Raw genomic sequence first — 23,172 nt, forward strand, 5'->3', positions numbered from 1 at the left:
TGGATCTTGCAATACTGCCCTTTGATAACAAATATAAGAAAACGACCAAGTTTCCTAAGCATTCTCTCATTTTGCAAGCCAGTGATGCCAGAGGCAATGTCTCCGAACCACTCATTTCAGGGGGTATGTAGTATAGATTGCTCTTCTTTATTGGAAAACTCACAGCAGGCAAGATGTTTTGTTCTGGATTCATATGGCAACGTGTCCTTACAGAAGATGTATGAATAACGTTTTCGCTGAAGAAAGGGTTGATTTTGTCACAAAGTACAACAGTGCTCCTAACACACCTGATGCTCCAGGTATTGAAACGTTCTGAGCATTACACAAAAAAGGAATACTCGCAGTACAAGACTATGCCAAAATCTGTATGTGATCTCGCATCAACAGAACAGATATTTTAAATGCCATGGAGCATGCCCAGAAAATATTTCGTGGAATTGGCTATAAGAATATGCGGCAAAAAGTGATCAACATCACGCATTAGCGAAAAGTGTGTTTTTGTTCATGTTTCATTTTATGTTTCTGTGTTTATTTGGTTTGTCAATAAAAATACTGACTGTGGCCCAACTTTTTGTAAACTAATATCCAATAAAGCTTGAATTGGAATAGCTGTATTAATGTTTCTAAAGTTTAATATGCCAACAAAGCTTGCATTAGAATAGCTGTATTAACGTTTCTAAAGTTTAATACGTCAATAAAGCTTACATCGGAATAGCTGTATTAAAGTTTGTAAAGTTGAATTAAATATTTTAAAGCTTGCATAGGAATAGCTATATTAACGATTCTACAGTTTAATATATCAACAAAGTTTGAATTAGATTAGCTATATTAACGTTTCTAAAGTTTAATATGACAATTAAGCTTATATCGGAATAGCTGTGATCCGGATAGCGGAATTGGGCATACTTTGGCGCTTTAAAGACAACTTTGTCCCAAACTAAGAGAAAAATTTATTTTTCCCTACGTGGTTATTGTGGTTTCTATCAGTAAGAAAAGTTGTGGATTAAAGTATTACAACAATGAGAACACATGAGTATTGGCGCTAGTGATTTATTTCAGGAACGTGGGAAGCAAAATGATAGCAACTGTTAGCAAGAAAATGTTTATTATATTGCAAGTTCCACAACTTTTGTTCATTGCATAAAAGTGACACATCTTCAATGCACAAGTAAGTAGAATATAAAAACATGTTCATTAGCGAATACTAAGCTAACGTCTTAAACGTTCGTTCAATTGCAAACAAGTTATTAAGCGTTTAATTGAGTGGAGTAACATTAGTCCAATTTTTGGGGCAACATTGGCCCATATTTTCTAACTGTTGAAAATGGTGCAATATTAAAGATGAAATGGTGTACAAGTGGTACGATGTAAGAAGGAAGATTAACCCCCTCTAGCTAGTAAATGAGAACATTATATAGTGCCTGAATTGCAAAAAGTTCTTTCCTAACACTGAGCGGTATTGTACCAATTAGAGACCTGCACGGGCCGAATTTTTCGGCCCGAGCCCAATCCAGCCCGAACGTACCCAGGCCCGGCCCAATAAGTTTTTCAAAATTCTTGGCCCAAGCCGGGCCCGGGCCCGATAAATTTTAAAAGTTTTTGGCCCGACCCCGGCCCGATAAATTTAAAAAAAATTAGCTCGAGCCCGAATCTTTCTCAAAATTTAGTACTAAATTTGACCTAACCCTCTGAAACATTTTCTAAACTCTGGTTCACAACCTGACGCTTGCCTCCCGAATGGTACCATTGCCTTCTAGAAATTTGCCTCTCACCGAGAGAACAAAAACGCCATTCCCTGTAACAAAAATCTAACTTAATTGATTTTTAGCATAAAGTGAAGATGGCATTATCTTTTGGCGACAAGCAAAACATTCCTACCTCTTCTTTTTATATTTTGAGTTCAGTGAAGGTCAAGGTCAGAGCTTAATTTACCGCATAATGCCTGCAATCCTCTATAGTGAAAGTGGAGCCGCTAAGCAACGAAAACTGTAAATAGCTATTGCATTCTTTGTAACATTTTTCAGGGACACACTTCTTCAACGTTTGGCTTTATTCCAATTATCGTTTAACGAATCAATAATTATTAAAGAATTGCAATTGATCGGCCCCAGCCCGGCCCGACCTGAAGAGAAATCAGTGTCGGCCAGCCCAAGCCCGGCCCGGCCCAAAGAAATAACAGTGTCGGCCTGCCCAAGCCCGGCCCGGCCCAAAGAAATAAGAGAGTCGGCCCGCCCAAGCCCGGCCCACGGGCCGGGCCCGGCCCGTGCAGGTCTCTAGTACCAATAAAGTACCGCAATGAAGAATATTGTGCTCTTATTTTTGCATATTAAGCATTCATCCACTTAGAGAGATTTTCATTGAACGATATTTTTGTTTATTCTCTAAATTGAACAAAGTAATTTCACCCCTGTGTTTGTAATACAGGTACTTTAAGTTACGTATTCACAAATTTGTAGCGTTCTTTTATACATGTTTCGTATTCGCCCAAGCAGAATACAAATATTTCCATTGAACGATATATCTCGTTCGATTGAAATTGAGTAAAAGCATGATCATTTCACCTATGTGTTTATATCTTGTTCTTCTCTTCTGTTTCTTAAGTGCAGTGTTACAATAATACATTTGTGCATTAATTAGTATTTTTGACAAATGAGCTAAAGTTACCCCAACCACGAAAAATCTTGCAAGGCATCAAAAAATTGGAACTATAATAATCATTCTTGGTAACACTGGCTATTTACTGCTTTGAAAAGAAAGCCAAAGGATTGCATTTTAACAAGGAGAAATGTAATTAAATTAAATTCCTAATCTTCGAAAATATTGGAATGGGAATTTTGAAAATTAAAAAAATGGAAAAGTATACCCAGTTTACGGTATGTCAATAAAGTTTAGATCCAAATAGCTGTATTAACATTTCTAAAATTTAAAGTGCCAATAAAGCTTACATCGGAATAGCTGTATTAACGTTTCTAAAGTTTCATACGTCAATAAAGCTTACATCGGAATAGCTGTGTTAACGTTTCTAAAGTTTAATATACCAATAAAAATTGCATCGGAATAGTTGTATTAACGTTTCTAAAGTTTAATACGTCAATAAAGCTTATATAGGAATAGCTGTTACCGTTTCTTTAATACACCAATAAAACTTGGATCGGATTAGTTGTATTAACGTTTCTAAAGTTTAATATACCAATAAAGCTTGCATCGGAATAGTTGTATTAACGTTTCTAAAGTTTAATACGTCAATAAAGCTTACATCGGAATAGCTGTGTTACCGATTCTTTAATACACCAATAAAACTTGCATCGGATTAGTTGTATTAATGTTTCTAAAGTTTAATACGCCAATAAAGCTTACATCGGAATAGCTGTGTTACCGATTCTTTAATACACCAATAAAACTTGCATCGGATTAGTTGTATTAATGTTTCTAAAGTTTAATACGTCAATAAAGCTTACATCGGAATAGCTGTGTTACCGTTTCTTTAATACACCAATAAAACTTGCATCGGATTAGTTGTATTAACGTTTCTAAAGTTTACTATACCAATAAAGCTTGCATCGGTATAGGTGTATTAACGTTTCTAAAGTTTAATATGCCAATAAAGCTTGCATCGGAATAACTGTATTAACGTATCTATCTCTCACATTGAACTATTGTGACACTTTTTCAGTAAAGCTTCATAGATCAGATATATAAAATGGAAAGTACTTATGGGCCACGTAAAACCGAAACTCGTAATTCATATGGCTGTATCCACCACTGTTGGCTGTTAAAATATTTCTTTCAAATTAGTTGATGTTTAATGTTCCTTTTTATCATCGAGATTATATGAAACATGGATCGGAGCCACTACTCCCACCAGGAATTGAACCCAGGAGCATAGGACCAGAAAGCTCGCATGTTAACAATTCGGTCAAGAAAGGCCACGATATTTCATTCGAGTGGTACACAATATACTCTACAGACATTGATCGGTACGGATACTGTCCAAATCACTGTATTCATATATCCTCGCGGCCGAGTGGCTAGATAGTACGTATTTCATATAGTCTGGGACCTGAAGGGACGTTAATCTTTAATCAAACCAATGTAATTGTTGAAGGAGTGTAATTTCGTTTTAGCTAATCTTTCTTTTCATGGCTATTTCAGGTGGAGGTCACTTCTTGAGGAATCTGGATTCGTTGGGTGGAGGACACATTCTCAGAGAAACACGAGGACTTCCACTAGATTCTCTGTCCGGAGTGACATTTGGAGGAAATAAGAGATTTGATTCCCTCAGGTAAGGTTGAAGTAACTACGGATCATCTTTACTTTCGTTTCGTACACAGATATACAAAGTCATATAAAATACTCACCGTACACATGTATTTAACTTACTGTATTCGATTCACTCTATCGCTTTTGTCTTACTGCAAATCAAGCAGTGGCGGCTAATGTTAGTGTTGCAACATTAAGCAAAACCACAGTTTCTCAAGTTAAATTTTATTGGCGACAATTTCAATAAAAAAAAGTGAAGAATGTTACTTTCTATCATTATCACATATATACCTTAGGTAACATACTTTCGCACTTCTATAATTGTAAATACACGACTGTTCAAAAAATGAGAAATCAATTCATTACAAAGTCACTATTTGCTATTGCGTTGCGATGAGGTTACAACGACCACTTTCTACAGTACGAACGATTGGCCCAATTGCTAAGTCTGCCTTCTCCTATTCCAGAATTTAAAGGCTATAGTCGTTGCAATGTTCGTGCAACGTGGCAGGGTATCCAGTGCACAACAATTTTCGCACTAGATAAAATTTCTGAAACGAAACATATGATATTCTAAATCAACAAATGGAATTCACTTAATGTATTCAAACTTCTAAACAAGAAGAGTGGTATTTACGTGACTATGCAGGAGTCTAACATATAGTAACACATTTTTAATGCGATCTCCGAGTTACAAAATGAGAATAAAAATATGTGGTGGACCATATTTGATTTCATTCATATCAAGACGAATGAAGGTAAACACGCATTTCTGTGTTATTTGCTTATATAGGTCGTGTAGGGTTCTAGTACAATCATTTGAAAGCCGAATATTAATAATCCAGTATTTATAACAATATTACAAAAACTATTAATGTAATTTACCTTATTACTTATAAATCCTTCTTTAATAAATAATGCCACTTGTGGAACATCGGGCAGTTTCAAGAGAGAGAAATTGATCCTTTATTTTGAAAAAATGGTCATTTCAAACTTTGAAAGGATAATAATGTGATAAAAGCTTAAATTGACGATGGCAAGATCAAATCAATTAATAAAACAACAATCAAAAAAGAGGGGAAATCACAGAGCACAATAGAACAGAGAATTATATGATGTCTAGTGTATGTTGTACTTCTGCACGTACACTTGAAGATAGTCAAGTTTCGACACGATTGCCGGGAGGAGCAGTGGTCACCCTTCTCTTAAATGGCGATTTAGATGGTCATTGATGAGCTACATGGAACCTCAACGTGTTCGCGGCACCTATGTGTCAATTTCAATGTCATAATATAGTCATGGGCGGGAATTAGCAACTTTCGTCCCGTAGGATTCTTCTACGGACTTGTGCGGAACTCATACCGTGGATTCAGCACCTTGCTGCTTTGGTGTCACGAGAGAGGTAAGCTCACCTTAACACTTGGACACCATGCACTGCAGATGTTGGTAGAATCCTGTTGTCTATAGGGGAGTCTCCTCCATGAATAGGCAGAACTGTGTTGAGTTGATTTTAGTTTAGCGTCCCTTTCAGCAGTGACGCTATATGAGACGTGGACCTACTGATTAACATGGAATCAGAACTACATGAGCCCCCGCCGGGTCTCCCACGCCAAAGGCGCGTACGCTAACCGATTAGCCACGAGGGAGCTCTAGGCAAAACTGAGATAGACCTTGGCTTCGACTCTTGCGAAATGAGCGTATCCCATTTCCGTACTTGTGATTAGGGCGTGCTTATGCACAGAAATTGAATCTTCCTTCTTGAAAAGCGTACATACACCAAAACTACTGGGAAAACACAAGGCTATTTAAAGTAGTCATATGCAGACCCAGAAGGCGGGAAAACTACCTAACCCGCTTAGGGAAAAATCAGAATTTCGTTCTTGCGGATACTGTATATCCCTACTCTATTTCACGACATGAACTCAACAACATGTCAGAAGCACCGAATCGCGAATTGAACGCGTGATTACCACATCAAAACATGAGGTGCTAAGTTTGCTTTTTTAAAAAAAATAAAGATACATTTCACAGATTACATTATTACTTTCAGAAAACAGCTGATAAAACACGAGACTTTTCTCATTTTATATTACACGAACACAAGGTAACTTCTTCGCTGCACGAAAGATACAATAACTTGCAAAATAGACGGTAAAGTTGCGAAGTTCAAACCACAAAGCATTTCATTACAACCTAATGAATTGGAAGCTTTCTCGCCGGACGCAAAGAGATCAACAAAAGAAGGAGTTGTTAACACTTGTAGATCGATATTTAACGAAAAGAGGTCCCCAGCCGTAATTGAGTCTTGCTCTTTGCCATCTTTTCACACTGATGTATAATGGGATGACACCGTTTTATTCACACCTTCTCAATGGAACTTCCACCAAACGCAGCATCCGTTCTTCACAAGTGTTTCTCTCTATTCATAAAACTTTACCATTCTCGTAGTATCAGTTTGATTACGCGACAAATATAAAAGAAAGGTAAATAAATTGCCATACATTGATCGATTTAACTATCTACCCTGTTTGTTAACAGAGACTGTACTCCATTGAGAAACCATTCAGGAAACAGTAAAAAATGAGTGCATTATCATATACATTGCTTTAAAGTCTATAGACTAACGCTTTTTAACCGACGTGATGTGAAAGATTTGTTATTGTGATGGGAGAAAATTCAATTGAGTCACATAAAAGAATATACATGATGGCTCTGTGGTAGATTGCTCTGGTGCTAGGAATCCCTGGTTCAATTCCAGGCTATGAGAGTTTGTGGTGGGTAACTTTGTATCCGTGGGCTTTCTCGGGATTCTCCTGTTTCCTCCTCCATTCTCATTTTACCAATTCTAAATCATTCACTTTCACTAAAGTCATTCGTCCCCTTTAGGTTAAGAAAGGATGGTGGCTCAACGGAAAAGGTCCTATCTTTGGTGTGTAGGGTCTCTGATTCAATCCTCGGCCAAGTAAGTTTGTAGTGGACAATATCGTGATCGTTGGTTTTCTTGGGGTACTCCCGTTTTCTCCCACATTCTCACTGTACCAATTATTCCATTATCATTCACTTGCTTTAATCATAGTCTCCCTTAGCCTAAAGGGCATAATCGTACGACGTCAAACTAAGAGATTGCATTTCATTTTCAGAGCTCCACAGGCATTTCTTCAACTATTAATGAGCGGTGCCGGGTTCGATTCCCGGTGGGGACACTCGGTCCAAAAAGTGTAAAACGCTTTTTCAAGCCAGCCACCCTGAATGAAGTTTTCCTGGGTTTTCCTCATTCACACCAAGCAAATGCCGGGGTGATACCTAACTTATAGGTCCCAGGCCACTTCCTTCCCTCCCAATCCTTTCTTTCTTCCCTTTCCCCGGATTGTGTGCTCGCCGAGGGACGTCATCACACATTAAGGGCTAAATGGCCTTAGATGCCGAAAGCCCAGAAAACTAAATCCGAAATCCTAACTGTAATATTTTCCATAAGTAGAAGCTTTGCTTTGTATATACTTAAACACAAACAAACTATTTGCTGAGCAAAACAATATATTCACATTGAAAAAACTACATACGTGTTACAGTTTCGCCAACTAACACTTTGGCTTCATCAGACACTATCAAGCCTGATGATTTAGATACTGTCTGATGAAGCCAAAGTATTAGTTGGCGAAACTGTAACACGTATGTACTTTTTTTTTTATGTGAATATATTGTTTTGCTCAGTAAATAGTTTGTTTGTGTTTAACTAAATCCTAAATCAACTATAAATGAAAAATGAATTTTTCAGTTGTAATGTTACATCCTATGGTTATGCCACGAAGGCTAAAGTAAACAGATAACATTGATCAACAAAGGTTTTGCTTCAGAGCTGAAATTAACTAACTTTAATATAGGTTTGTTTGCTGAAGCTGGATCGATATTCAAAATTTACCCACCGCCCACAGTTTGTCAGAGTCAGTATACATATATACAATACAATTAACCCTGTAAACCCGCTGCAGGGTTATAAGAAAGTAGCTACTGCTGCAGGACTATCCATCCGAGTATCATGGTTTGTACGTCGTTCTCGTCAGAATAAAACAAGCTTTCCAAGAGTATCATGTGCACGTGTGCATGATGTATGCAAAACGGAAAATTAAGGATAATGCGGGAAATCTGCCTCAAAATTCCCTATTGGTAAAGTTTACACCTATGGAGCTATCCTGGCTACAGGTAACAAAATATGTAGTATCTTGAAAACTGCTATAGATTAGAGGTAATTTGTGTACTAAGTTGCATTGTAATATCTTCCTTTGCCAATGGGACAGTCGGGATAAGCAGAATCGCTATGTTAAGAAAGTATGGTCGAAAAGAACTTCACTGACTCCAGGGGAAAAGAACGTTATGTATCTTCCTTTAGTTGATCTGCCACCTCTACACATAAAACTCGGTCTGATTAAGAACCTCGTCAAACGCATTAGTCCTGGATCCACAGTACATGCCCGTAAAAATTTGTGGGTGCACGGAGTTTTATTGTTGTATCGTCTTCTTCAAACTATCGTTATCTGCTTTTTCTTGGGTAGACATTTCAGTTATGGTCGCTTATCTCCACAGACGCCATTTTCCAATATGGCCGCCAAATAAGCAATCAGCATACATAACTAAGGAACTAAGTCACCTAGGAAAGTCATCTTGATGTCGAATCATAGGTTTTTGAGGTCAGAGAATTCAAATATTACTATAAAATTGCTATATATTGAAGTATTTTATATATTACCGACAAAAAATACATTTTATATGTAAAGAATGCACCATTTTAATTCATCCACGGAAATATGTCGAAAACCACAAATCGAATCAAGGAAAGTTTTCAATTATATTTGTTCGCCACAAAGAGGGGCACATTTTGGCCTACTCTTTAATACCACCAGATGAACAGTGTTGCCAATTCAGCACAAAGGTATTTTTCAAGTGTCACTACTTTAGGTTATTACAAATTTCAAATTGCATTTGAAAAGAAAACAAGCAATACCACATTTATTGTTCAGTATTGTAAACTAACGACGCTACAATATCAAAAACATTTAAAACAACCAAACTTTGAAGGACTCCAAAACAATACTAACGCAAGTGAGGTGCGAGGGAAGGCACATCGAATGTACCTTAGTGCCAAGTACTACAGTCAGGATGTGGCATATTTCGAATAAATGTGAACAAAGTTATATGTAAGAAATTAAAAATTTGACTTGTTCAAAAGGCTTCATTTCGAAAAATTGCATAGATAACTATCACATCTAATTATGTAAGTTGATTTCAAAAAGCATGAATATCATAATTCCGTTTATAGCACTTGATATCTGAAACCATTGGAGAGCAGGGGCGTCACTTCAGACTTCGCTTGAGGGGGGGCAAGAGCACAACCGACATAAGACTTTCACGTTTTGTACTAGTATATTAGTAGACAATCGATAAAAGTATATGTGTTCGTCAAACTCTTGGGGAAGGCAATTGCCCCCTCTTGCCCCCCTAAATGACGCCTCTGTTGGAGAGATATGACAATTAATGTTAGTTGGCAAGACTGCTTAAAATCATTAAGTATGAGAACTTGTTGCAATAACTGCCCAAAACTGTTAACACTACAACATTGTAAGTAATTTTCAATTTCTTATCATTTTCTTCCAATTATTCGAAATACGTCAGATCATAATGATAGTATTTGACACTAAAGTGCATTCGATATGCCTTATCCGTTCGTCTCACTTGCGTTATCATTATTTTAGAAACCTTCAAAGTTTGGTTATTTTTAATGTTTATGATACTGTAGTGGTGTTAGTTTACAGCCCTGAACAATAAGTGGGGTATTGCTTGTTTTCTTTTTAAACGTAGATTTGAAATTTGTAATAACTTGACGTAGTGACATTTGAAAAAATACAACTTTGTGTTGGAATGCAACATTGTCAATCTGGTGGTATAAAGAGTACACGAAAAATGCCTCCCTTTGTGGCAAATTTCATTGTAAATAGGGATGCGCACGAGACGAGTCGAGACAGGATTTTCCTGATAAAATTCGAGTCGAGACACGGCTCTTCCAATAGAAAAATATACATTTTTCGAGTCGAGACATCACTTTTACAGCACATTTTCGAGACGAGACAGCCACAAATCTTGTCTCGTGCACATCCCTAATTGTAAAGTTCTTTTGATCCGGTATATAATTTCCGAAATATTTCCGTGGATAAATCAAAATGGTCCACCCTGTATATATGGTGTATTGTATTTATTACAGACTTTGGAGCCCTGTCTATGTGAACTTAAAAGGATGCGAAAACAAAGTTGATATACAACATGTTTTATGGTTTACAATATATGTAAAAGCAGTATATCAAATATTGTGATATTAGCATCATTATGAATTATTTGTTAATGGTTCAAACTATCATTAATCCAGAAAAAATTAAACCATTAGAAAAGTTGCTGATGTGACTAAACAACTGAGTATTCTTACAATATTTCCCACTTATAAACAACATTATACACAACATTTGAGCAACCACAATATTTACAGTCTCTAATATTATTTTGTCATTTTGTTGAGGTAACTGCAAAAGTTTTGATTTCTCGCTACATTCGTTTATAAATCTTAAATATCAATCTCTTAGTTCTTGACTTGACACTAACAGTTGAGTGTGAAGTAATTTACACTTTTCTTTTTCTTTATTTTGTAAGGCCAGTCGAAACTGATTTAATTCTTTATGCAAATTCTTATATGCTTCCTTTTCGTTATCATCCCAGAAAGCATTCCTAAATCATTTTATCGAATGCTTCAGAGACAATTAACATTCCTTGAAACGCCCGGGAAAATAATGTTTTTCATTTAGTACTCTCTTAACTGAATTCACTCCGAAGCTCTCTGTTTCAACCAGAGCATAATCGAAACCGCTACCAATGAGGTACTTCTCAGCACACCTTAGAGCCACTTTTGTGCAATGAAATACTCCAAGCATTGGCAATATGTCATAAAATTCCTCTGGGTTATTTAGAACTATGTCTACAACTATACAGAACACTCCTTCGTCGCAGAAGACCGGAAGATTGGGTTGTCTCAATTGTTGTTTCACAGATTCAGAGTTTTAAGGGCAGTACAAACAGTAGCGTAATCAGTAACTGGGGAAGAAATAACTGACAGAAACCCAACTTATTTAATTGGTACAACCTCGGATGAAATTAAAGAGTGTATACTGCTCCACTTTGGTGATGCATGCTGAGTGTTGCCTAAAAACGCACCACATCGAGTAAGAAAAATAACAAACTCAGTTTTTAGAGCACATGTGAATGTCTCATCAGATACATAAATACCAACATCTTCAGCAACTTTAAAGTTGTTGGCAAGACCAGGTTTGGTTGTATTCTTTCTTTGGTTCAGTATTTTTTTTTCGACACCATAGCTCACACTGAAGTTTACACGTTCTCTTCATCAGTACAGTTAGTGAAATGTTTTTCTTTCTGTGGATCTCTTCTGATGTCTTATGTTGAAAAAAGAATCATGGCAGTATGATGCCTTCCAAACGCAGAGAGTAAACTTATGTCTCTTATTAAATCTTAGTAGCTAATGGAAACACCAACCCGATTTAAGGAAGTTATTAACGTTTTACTTTTGCATCGATCATAAATTGTATGCGCCATCATCATATGAAGTAGTGTTTTCTTCATACCATGCCGTATCTGAAAATACATTATTTGGAATAGAGAGAATAGTGGCAAAGATTTGCGTTATAGTGCATTAGTATCAGAAATGACATCATCTTTCAGTTCATTGCCATTATCGATGTTTGCGACATCACTATCTCCTGCTGCTTTCATGAGTAAGTGTGTTTTGCTAATATTGAATAGGGATGAAAGAATGGTAATACATCAGACATCCTCATTATCTTCCCGGATTATAGAAGGTCTGTGGAATCATAGAATTTGTCGCTTAAGTCAAAATCTACTTCCTTAATAGCATTACGTAGAAGTATCCCTGCAGTCTTCACGGCATTGTGGGATCTAATCATTTGGGCTAAAACTTCTGAACTCAGATCAGAAGCAAATACAAGAAAAGGTTCCTTTCGGTTTTTTGATGGACAAAACTTGATTTTGTTCTCATATTCCCTAACCAAAAATATCTTCACCTCATTGTTATAAATGAGAATACTGTCATCGAAGTTGTTCATCAGCTTCCTAATTTTAAAAAGCGTGAAGCCATAATCCTTACTGAGCAAAGGGTCAATAACTGTTTTGCTTGCTTGAATAACTGGAATTTCTGTAACAATTTTGTACTTTTCGGCTCTTTAACATTTGACAGGCAGTCATATTTTCTAAGATAAGCTTTTATGCAGTTTCCATGGGCGAGTACATCGGCTGCAAACAACTTGTACTATCTAAATCTTCAATATGATCTAATACTTCATCTTGAAAGAAATTTGCAGCTGCCAGAAATTTGTGGGCTTTATTCTTTTCACACACACGAAACTTCTTTACTCCATGCACTTCAGTTATTGTAGCCGAAATATTTCCGCAGATAATCCATGGAAGCTTATCTTGAAATTCTTTCTGATTAGGACCTCGGCGGGAAGTGGTTAATGACCGATTTTAATACAATTTCTCCTCATATTGAACTTGGACTCCCCGAAAATCTTTGGACCCCTCCGAAATAAATTTATGCGTACGCCCCTGGCTTATTATGCATCAGAATTCAATATATCGCAAATTTAAGATAATATTTGAATTCTCTGATTCCGAAAACCTACGATTTGACACCAAGATGACTTTCCTAGGTGACTTAGTTCCTTAGTTATGTATGTTGAATGCTTATTTGGTGGCCATATTGGAAAATGGCGTCTGTGGAGATATGCGACCATAATTGAGATGTCTACCCAAGAAAAAATAGAAAGCGATAGGTAAAAGAACACGATGCAATAATAAAACTCCGTGCACCCAGAAATTTTTACGGGCATGTACTGTGGATCCCGGACTACATGGACAGAACTGGCAGGAGTTTAAATGTATGAGACCTAAATTTCCCAAAATGAGTGATATAAAATCAAAGAAGGTATTTTTGTAGGCCTTCAGATCAGGGAACTGTTCCGTGATATATAGTTAATCGACGAACATAATGAGCTCGAGAAAACCGCATGCCTGGCATTTAGAACAATATGCAGAGATTTTTTGAAGATTAATATGTCCAACAATTTCCACGACGTTGTGTCCGACTTCCTAACTGCCTATCAGGCATTGGGGTGCACATGAGCCTTAAAATTCATTTCTTGGACTCCAACGTAGGCTTATTACGCCCAAACCTTGGAGATGTGAGTGACGAGCATGGTGAGAGGCATGGTGGCGGATCCAGGACGGACTTCTAGGGGAAGGGTTGTAATACTGCTACTTAGAGCTACTTTTAAGAGCTCCAAACTCTGGGATGGGGTTTATTTTATATAAAATAAAGTTTCCTCTTCTGGGAGGTGATCGCCTCGATAACCACCCTGGATCCGCCCCTGGTGAGAGGTTTCATCAGACTATTGCGGAAATGGAGAAACGTTATCAGGGAAAATTGACCCCCTCCACGTGCAAAGTCCAGCTGATTATACCTGAACTTTGCAGAGGGATATTCCTGACGCCAAATACAGGGGAAAATCATGCATCCAAACATTTTAGAGGTACCTTTTCAACGTGTTTACATTGCAAAAGAACCTTCTTGCATGCAAAGTTACATGAACAACAGTACACATTTCTTTCCCCTGTCTCATCAAAACTGTGGGTGACAGGAGAAAACTAAAACCAGATCTGAAATCACCGCTGTCAATACTGTTAGATTCACTTATCGGAGTTCTTCAGACATAGAAAAACTTTTTTATTTTGTTGGCCAGTGTAATTAATGAAGGTAAATGTTTATGAAAGGCAGTATGTGATTTAGACTCTTGAAATTTGGGGCAAAGGGAGATTAATATGAGGACCAACAGGACACAGAGCTCTAAGAGGTCAATAATTCAAAATGAGACATTGACGCCCTTCGTCCTCTCCAATACGAACGCAAATATGATTATATCACTACAACAATAAAGAAGACATTTTTTAAAATCAATAAACTAACAGCAATAACTAAGTTAACTATACAGGGTGGTAGGCAACTCCACCGACAAACTTTAGGAGGTGATTCCTTATATGAAATGAAAGAAAAAAGTTCTAATAAACATGGAACGAAAAACGTATCCTTTCAGAGTTATGAATCGCCGAAAATTCGAAAATTCACGTTTCGAAACGCTCTGCCTTAGAAACTATAGGACCTATCCCAAGCGGTTTACGGAATTACAAAGGAACTAGTATGCGCTCTATCTAAATATCTATGTTCTACCGTGGTCTGTTACACTGTTCAACAACGAAAATGTAAATTGAACAAAATCAGCTAATTCTTATTGATTTTGTGGTGCTGATCACGAATTTGAAAGTTATTTTCGAATATTAGCTCTACTTTTCGTTTTACAGGCATGTCTAATAATAACGCTTTAAAAATAAATATATTCGCTTCGTTTGGGGTAAAATGTTACACTGATCCGGCAACACTGAAGAAACTATATGAACGCTTGGTTTCATTGTGTTCCTTATCTCAGTAGTGTTCTGCTATTGTTAGAAAAGACAGTTTTAGTGCAGTTATCAGCGTTTTGGGTGTGACGTTTGTGTAGTGCAGGACATAAAAATACAACTACAAGTACGCAAAAATACTGGTATTTCGAATGTATATTTTTAAATAGTTGTCGGAACTATTTCAAGTGACATTTTGAGGATTTCAATAAACAAAAATGCCGCGAAATTGTGTAAACAGTGCGGATAGCTTCTGCTACGTGTGTGGGGAAGTGACATTTTCTTCACAAAAGCAGACTATAACACCACTAATAAGAAAAGCCTATCAATATTACTTTGGTTGTAAAATTGGAGACCAAGATAAATCTTGGTCACCCCACTTGTGCGTAACAATTGTGCCAGCAATCTAAGAAATTGGATTAATGGGAAGGGGCGCTCAATGCCTTTTGCAGTGCCCATGATTTGGAGGGAGCCAAGCGACCACATCAGAGACTGTTATTTTTGTATGGTTCCTTCCGTCAAGAAGGGAATTTCCACGAAGAAGAAGCGGGCCTTGATCTATCCTAACATTCCTTCTGCAATGCGCCCTGTTCCACATGGAGAAGGACTACCTGTTCCTGACCCACCTAAAGAATACGATCTTTTTTCTGATGATGATCAAGAAGTTGAAGCTCCTGAATTAAGTACTTCGAAGGACCCTACGTTTGTTGTAGAAGAACCTCCATGTGAACCACATAGACTTACTCAAGAGGAACTAAGTGATCTAATCAGAGACTTGGACCTCTCGAAAAGCAAAGCCGAAATTTTAGCGTCACGCTTAAAGCAATGGAATTTATTGCAGGAAAAAGTAAATATTTCAGTGTATCGGAATACGGAGAAGATGTTCACTTCATTTTTTACTATGGAAGACACACTTGTGGCATGTACAGATGTAAATGGACTCATGAGGGCACTTAAAGTTAATTACGAACCTACGGAGTCTCTTTATAGATTCGTCCAAGGTGAGTTTAAAGGCAGTGCTTTTACATATTGGAAATTAACTTCCTTCAATTCCTGTAGGTTACGCAGTTCATATGAAGGAATCTTATGAAAACTTGAAACGTTTACTTCAAGCCATTAAATATTACGATTTTCAGTGGCTCATTTGTGGTGACCTTAAAGTAATAGCACTGTTGCTAGGTATGCAGTTAGGGTATACAAAGTATTGTTGCTTTATATGTGAATGGGACAGTAGAGATCGTGGATCTCATTACCGCAAAAGTGATTGGAGTACCAGAGAAACTCTTCAGCCGGGAGTGAAAAATGTGCAGCATGAACCACTGGTAGATCATAACCGAATTTTGCTTCCCCCTCTACATATTAAATTAGGTCTTATGAAAAGTTTTCTTAAGAGCATGAACCAAGAGAATGAGGCCTATAAGTACCTAAGAGACAATTCCCTCGATTAAGTGATGCCAAAGTTAAAGAGGGTGTTTTCATAGGGCCACAGATTAGGCAACTATTCAAAGATCACAAGTTCGACGAAATTCTCCAAGGTGAGGAGAAAGCTGTGTGGGAAAGCTTGAAGAGTGTTTGTTCACAGTTCTTGGGAAGACACCGAGCAACAAATTACAAACAACTGGTAGCAAAGTTGTTATTGTGCTACGAAAATCTTGGTTACAATATGTCTCTGAAACTCCACTTTCTTCATTCACATCTAGACCTCTTTCCCGAAGATTGTGGAGCAGTAAGTGACGAACATGGTGAGCGTTTCCATCAAGATATTGCAGCCATGGAGAAGAGATATGAGGGAAAGTGGAGTTCTAACATATTGGCCGACTACTGTTGGACTATTGCAAGGGATGCTCCAGATGTAACCTACAAAAAGCAAGCCAAGCGAAGACGCTGAAAATAAAATAAACATAATCCTGTACAAGGGATCACTTGAAACTTTTGTCTACATTGCAGTGTAGTTCTTGCACAAAAAGGTATTTGTACATATTTTTCATGTTTTGATGTTAATACTGATTTTTATTGCGGAATTGTTAATGTTTAACTTGACCACGGTTACTTTATTTTCTGTATCGCTGTGAAACTGGTATTTGCGCAATTTAGAAAAAGGAAGTACAAGGGTATAGAAAGCTATAGGTTAGAGTACTTCTTAACTCCCCAGGTTATCACATCACAGTGAAATAGATAAAAAAAAAGTGAAATGTAGGTTTTTACAAGGATTTTGCTTAAATGTTCTATAAATATTAATACATTTGTATATATACAGCTACTGTTGTACAAGGGCGTGTTTTTTTCACAACCTGAGCTAAGAAAATTCTTCTATTATCATTTCCTTTCATATTATGCTTAAATGAATGTAAAAATCGCAATTTCAAAGAATTTACATACTTTCGATCAAAATTTGTTGAACAGTGTTATCGGCGAAACGAACTGTAAAAAGGAAGTTGAAGTATAGGGATACTCCTTTAAGTACTAATGGTGCGTTCATTTGGCCGATAACGGAAGATGGTAAAACATGGATATTAGATAGATCGCATACTAGTTCCTGTGCAATTTCTTAAACCGCTTGGGATATGTCCTATAGTTTCTAAGGCCGGGTGTTTCGAAACGTGAATTTTCGAATTTTCGGCGGTTCATAACTCTGAAAGGAGACGTTTTTCGTCCCATGTTTATTAGAACTTGTTTCTTTCATTTCATGTAAGGAATCACCTCCTAAAGTTTGTCGGTGGAGTTACCTACCACCCTGTATATCTATTGCCTGAGGTACCCGCACCTAATCTTTCCGAATGTGTCCTTCCTTCTGGTATAGTGGCGAGCCCGCGCGCTTTTGGTACACGGCTTTCCGGGTTCCACTCCCAGTGGCAGAGCGTTGATTATTCCACTTTAAACTGTAGGTTCAGGTGTCATATAGTTTCGATATTGAAAGGGACGGTAGAAACTCCGATCCAATATTTTTCCGAGTGTGTTTTCAGTATATTAATGAAAGTATCTTACACTGTAAATGTAAACTGTAAGACGTTTGAAAATCCATACATGATTTCGTTATACGTCGTATAATGTCGTCATCCAATCTTTCACTTCGGAACACATTCAGTAAATTAAAATTGAACCCAGTCAAAATTTGACAATATATTCAATCATTCTATCACATAGTTTAGTGGGGGAAGAGAACAATCATTCTCAGTTTAGTGGCAGGGATAGTTCAATTAGTTTCTTTAGGGCGACCGCAATGTGATGGAGGGGGAAAATCGTCCTAATTCCTTCTGGTAATTCAGAACCTGATAAGATGAATTAATAGGATAAGATTGTGAGAGAAAAAAGATGAACTCAGAGAAAGTCCCCAGACACAATGTTGTTCAACAAACAAACCGTATGGTCTGGGATTGAAGCAGGGACCCTCCACATTAGAGGTGAGGGCTCAACTAACAATTTTTGTAACTGCTTAACCGAATGATTTCATGTTACATAGTTTCCTCCTTATTTAATTCTTTTTTTTTTTTTTTTTTTTACTTTTCACTTCGACCCATTTAACCACGTTTCCTCGTGGTTAAGCGGTTACGGTACGTGTCTTTGGCATAGGAGAACCGGGTTCGATTCCCGGCGGGAGATCATGTGGTTTAGATTCCACGCTAGTCAGTAAGTCAATGTCTCATGTAGCCTCGTTGCTGAAAGGGGTGCTAAATTGAAATCAAATAAAAACAATACGAACATAGAAATCTCAAAAACAGTTACTATTTTAAAGATTCTTCCACCGAAAATCGAACCAGGAACCACATGCACCAAAGGCCTATGCGCTAGCCATTAGACCAGCAGAGAGGATTAAATTTGTGTACTCTCCCACCGGGAATTGAATCTAGGAGCATATGCACCAAACCCACACGTGCTAGTCACTAGACCAGCGAGAATGGCTAACATTTTTATGTTCTCCCACCAGGAATGGAACCGAAATACATACACCAAGGGCTCACGTGCTTGTCACTCATCCTCCTTTCTATATGCATATTGCATTTTATTTGGTTTTCAAAAATCTGAATTGGCAAACTATTGACAATTCGCGAATATGAGTAACAATTCAAACCGCGATAAAGCAAAACCGGGATTGTTAAAAACCACATTATGTAACATTCCTGTAATTAAACTCTTCAAAATACTTCTTTAAAAAAAGGAAAAAAAGAGAAAAATGCTTAATATTACTTCGGCCAAATTTAATTCAAATATAAAGGTATGTTATAACTGAATATTTCACAAATTTGTTGCTCCTTTAAGAGAGTATTAATTCAAATTCAGTGCAAATTTAGTTATTTCGGGGAAGGGCTACAGCAAGGGTTTAGATCGGTTTTGGGCATTATACAATAAAAGGTCAGAAGCGAAACGCTATTTATTTTTTAAAAAAGCTTGTACTTAGCGTATTTTAATATGAAATTAGGTGATCAGATAAGGATTTTGCACATCATATTGTGTGTAAAACGTCTGTAGAAAACGTGGGGCAAAGATACCATGGTTTATTGCCATCAATGTCATTCGGAATTCGAATGGTTTGCGGGAGCAAAGAGAACAGGTTGATGACTGTTATTTTTGGTGTGAAAAGTGTCTTCTTTCAATAATAATAATAATAATAATAATAATAATAATAATAATAATAATAATAATAATAATAATAATAATAATAATAATAATAATAATAATAATAATAATTATTATTATTATTATTATTATTATTATTATTATTATTATTATTATTATTATTATTATTATTATTATTATTATTATTATTATTATTATTATAAAATATTGTGTATCCGAGCTTTCCATCAGCCATAACATCTGTGCCAGATGGGTTCAATATTCCTATTTCAAAATCACAAGAAAGTTGGGTGTTTCTGAGGAGGAGGGTGCTGATGATGCCTTCATAGCTAATATTGAGGATAAAACGCTACGTCTTTTCAATCAGTGTGATTTAAATGATTTAGTGCGCGACTTGGGGCTTACTAAACACAAGGGTGAACTTTTAAGATCACGATTAAAAAACAGAAATCTCGTACTTCCTGGAACAAATTCATGTTGTTACGGTAATCGGGAAGAATAATTGAGACAATTTTTTGTTCAAGAAGGAGAATTTATGTTTTGCTGTGATATCCCTGGCTTGATTTGTCGACTTGGAATTGTTTACCAAGTGAAGGACTGGCGTCTATTTATTGATTTTAGTAAAAGAAGTCTTAAAGATATTCTTCTGCACATTGAGAACAAACTTACTTCAGTGCCAGAAGCTCATTCAAAGTCTCTTCCTGGAAACTATCACTATTTAGTCAAGGTTTTGCACAAAGTGAAGTACAATGAACACAGGTGGCCACTGTGTTATGATTTGAGTGTGCGGTATCATATTAGGACAACCACGAAGTTTCCTTGTTTCCTTTGTGAATGGGGCTCTAGGGACAAGAATAGTCAGTGGTTAGTTTCTGAGTGACCCAAAAGGAAACAGTTCGTGCCAGAAACAAAAAAGTAAATTTAAACCGTCCATTAATTGACCCTTAAAATATGTTATTGCCTCCATTACTGGTGCATATAAATCTGGGAATTATAAAGTAGTGCGTTCAGAGTTTGGATAGAAGTAGTCCCTGCTTTCGGCACCTCTGTCAAAAATTTCCAGGAAACGTCTGATGCCAAAATTAAGGAAAGTGTTCTTGACAGCCCCTAGATTCGGAAGCTTATGAAAGATCCTATTACCATTTTTCCACTCTGGCAATCAGTGTTGAATTCAAGAATCGAAGATTTGAGCCCCTCCCGTTTTCAATAGAGGTATAAAGATCTTGGTGAAGCTTATTCCTGCAAAGTTGAATTCAAATCAAAAAGCCATTTTTCAAACTTTTCTTCTTTACGGATCAATCATAAAAACAGGAAGATTTAATGGACTTCTACTACTTTCAATTTTAGTAGAAAAGCTAAGAATGAAGATAGAATTTATCCTTAGGATGTTGAATTGATTGCAGAAAATTACTCTTCGCTATCTACTGTCGTTTTTGCTACATGACGATCACAGTTGAAACCGGAAATGATCTATTTCTACCACTTCTGGTTTGAATAGAGAAGTGGCAATTATTCTAGGACACTGAATTCGTATATTACAAAAGCATTTCTTGTTATTTCTTACCTTTTCTTATTTCTAAAATTATTTTTATTTATTTATTTATTTATTTTTATGTTGTCGACAGAGACAGATGGACACAGTCGTTCTATGAAACTTCCCATACTTCTGCATAGGATAGTTTCATAGCAGTGACGCCAGCCAGTGGGAAAAATTTCATTTTGTGGGATTTTTGACATTAATATTTCGAATAGGTATAAAGGGAATTTTCGTCCAAATTGCCAACATATAAGGGACTTTTCATATGGAATTTCATCAACGCCAATAAAATTCGCTATGAGAAGGAAGTAGGCTAATGACACTTGAAAAAACGTGAAATGAGTGTTAACTGTCAGATTTTGTTGTTGAAAAGTACATGTTAATGTGAAAGTGATTTATGCAGCAACTTGTGAATCTCTAAAAACCTAGTAACAAGGAACCTAAATTATACTCTCGAGATTTTTTTTTTTTTAAATCTGAATGGGAGAAAGTAAATTACCACACGAGAAACTGCAAATTTCTAAAACGTCTCACACGGAATAACTGCAGAATGAAGTTTGCCTAGTTCCTTTACGTTCAGTAGAACATTATGGCACAAAAGTATGACGAAAATACTAAATCCTGACAACAACATGTGTTTGTTTTAATCAACAATTTCAGCAGTTTCTTTTAATTCAGGAAAATACATATTAGGAATTTAGAAGATCGGAATTTAAGAATAATTCACTCAAATATCGAAAACACTAACACATAGGAGATTTAATTTTCAAATTGTATAAATACAAAAAAATGTAATTAGTGTAGTGCGTGCACTGAAAAAAATCCATTATCCGGATAATGGTATATTATACAAATATACGGAACCCATATGTTTACTACGGAAATCTGTACGAAGCATACATTATCAATATACTACATACATACTGCCTTTTTTCCCAATTAAATGTTACACTATGCTGCAGCAGGATGTCTTATATTTAACAGTCTTCCGTAGATTACATACTTATACGTATGTCTCATACGTCAACTATATGTTGTATACGTCCATTGTATACGAGGTCTTTACCACCTATATACAGTCATACGGAAAGTACATACAGATGGAACACTTATACGGAGTATTTACGTTTGCTGCAGGATGTTATATGCTTTAGCTCCAAAACTACAGGATTTACGCATGTAACTCACGTTCTTACGTACTCCGCGTATTTTTTTAAAAAAATCTCTGTGTGGGAAATTTAAGAGCAAATGAAAATTTCTGCCTTTCAGGATGGGATTTTATAAGGTTTCAGGTTGGTATCACTCTTTGAAAGTCTGAAAAGAAGTACACTGGTCCATTAAACGAAATTATATGAATTATATGAGGGGGACATGTCCTCTCCAATGTTGGAACTGAAGTGACTGTCTCCCCTCCCAATAATCCGATTTGAAATATATTTTCTGGGGAGAAAGGTGATGATTTGTATCCAACTGCCACAAAGCAAAGTGAGATGAAGTTGGTGCCTCTTGCTGTATAATATACAACAGGTTCACCTCAGAAATCAGATTCATCTATCATAATATAGGTCTCATCTCCCTGCCCCCCAGAATAAGCCACAAATATACCCGTCTTCCAATGTTGAAGACAACTCTGTTCCCCTGATTCTACACAGCATTGTTTTTAGAATTCATAAATATTAGAACATCGCTTAAAAAGAAAAATTATGGGAACGGTCTTACCCGTCTCCCTCCCCGTTCTAAATGTTGAAGACAGATTTGCGCCAATGATGAATTATGGAATCTAACCAATGAGAAAGGAGCTATATTATATACATTATCTTCTCTAGTCTTTAAATCATACCAATCCATACCATGCTCTAAAAATCTGAATCTATATTCAACATCAAATCATTAAATTCTTATTCTAAATTATTTCTATATTATTAAATTTTATCTTTAAATTTCTATTCCCATATTTCTAATCAATTCTAAACTACATTTTCTACACCCCCAAAACTTACATTAATTTAAATTACTTCTAACAGAAACTAAATAAATATTAAGACCATTCAATAATTTCATATAAAAAAAATATTTAAAATTCACAACCCAAACAAAAAATCTCCATTCAACATACCTCCAAAAATTTCTAACTACCTTTTACATCACAAAACCAATCACATTTAAAAAAAATTACAAACCTATTTTAAAATTTTAACAATATTTCCAAATCGTCGTAG

The 23,172-nt window shown here is 36.4% G+C and overlaps 1 protein-coding gene across 1 annotated transcript in view; it reads left to right on the top strand.

The window, feature by feature from the left end:
- Window positions 1-23,172, top strand: part of LOC145671373 (uncharacterized) — a 292,592-nt gene that overhangs the window by 239,366 nt on the left and 30,054 nt on the right. Inside the window, exon 3 of the mRNA XM_081740447.1 lies at window positions 4,153-4,282. Within this exon, the coding sequence (XP_081596573.1) occupies window positions 4,153-4,282 (130 nt within the window). The remainder of the gene's footprint in view (window positions 1-4,152; window positions 4,283-23,172) is intronic.

The sequence above is a fragment of the Thermobia domestica genome, chromosome 15, assembly GCF_964235325.1.
Source record: "Thermobia domestica chromosome 15, izTheDome1.hap1.1, whole genome shotgun sequence".
Lineage (NCBI taxonomy): Eukaryota > Metazoa > Arthropoda > Insecta > Zygentoma > Lepismatidae > Thermobia > Thermobia domestica.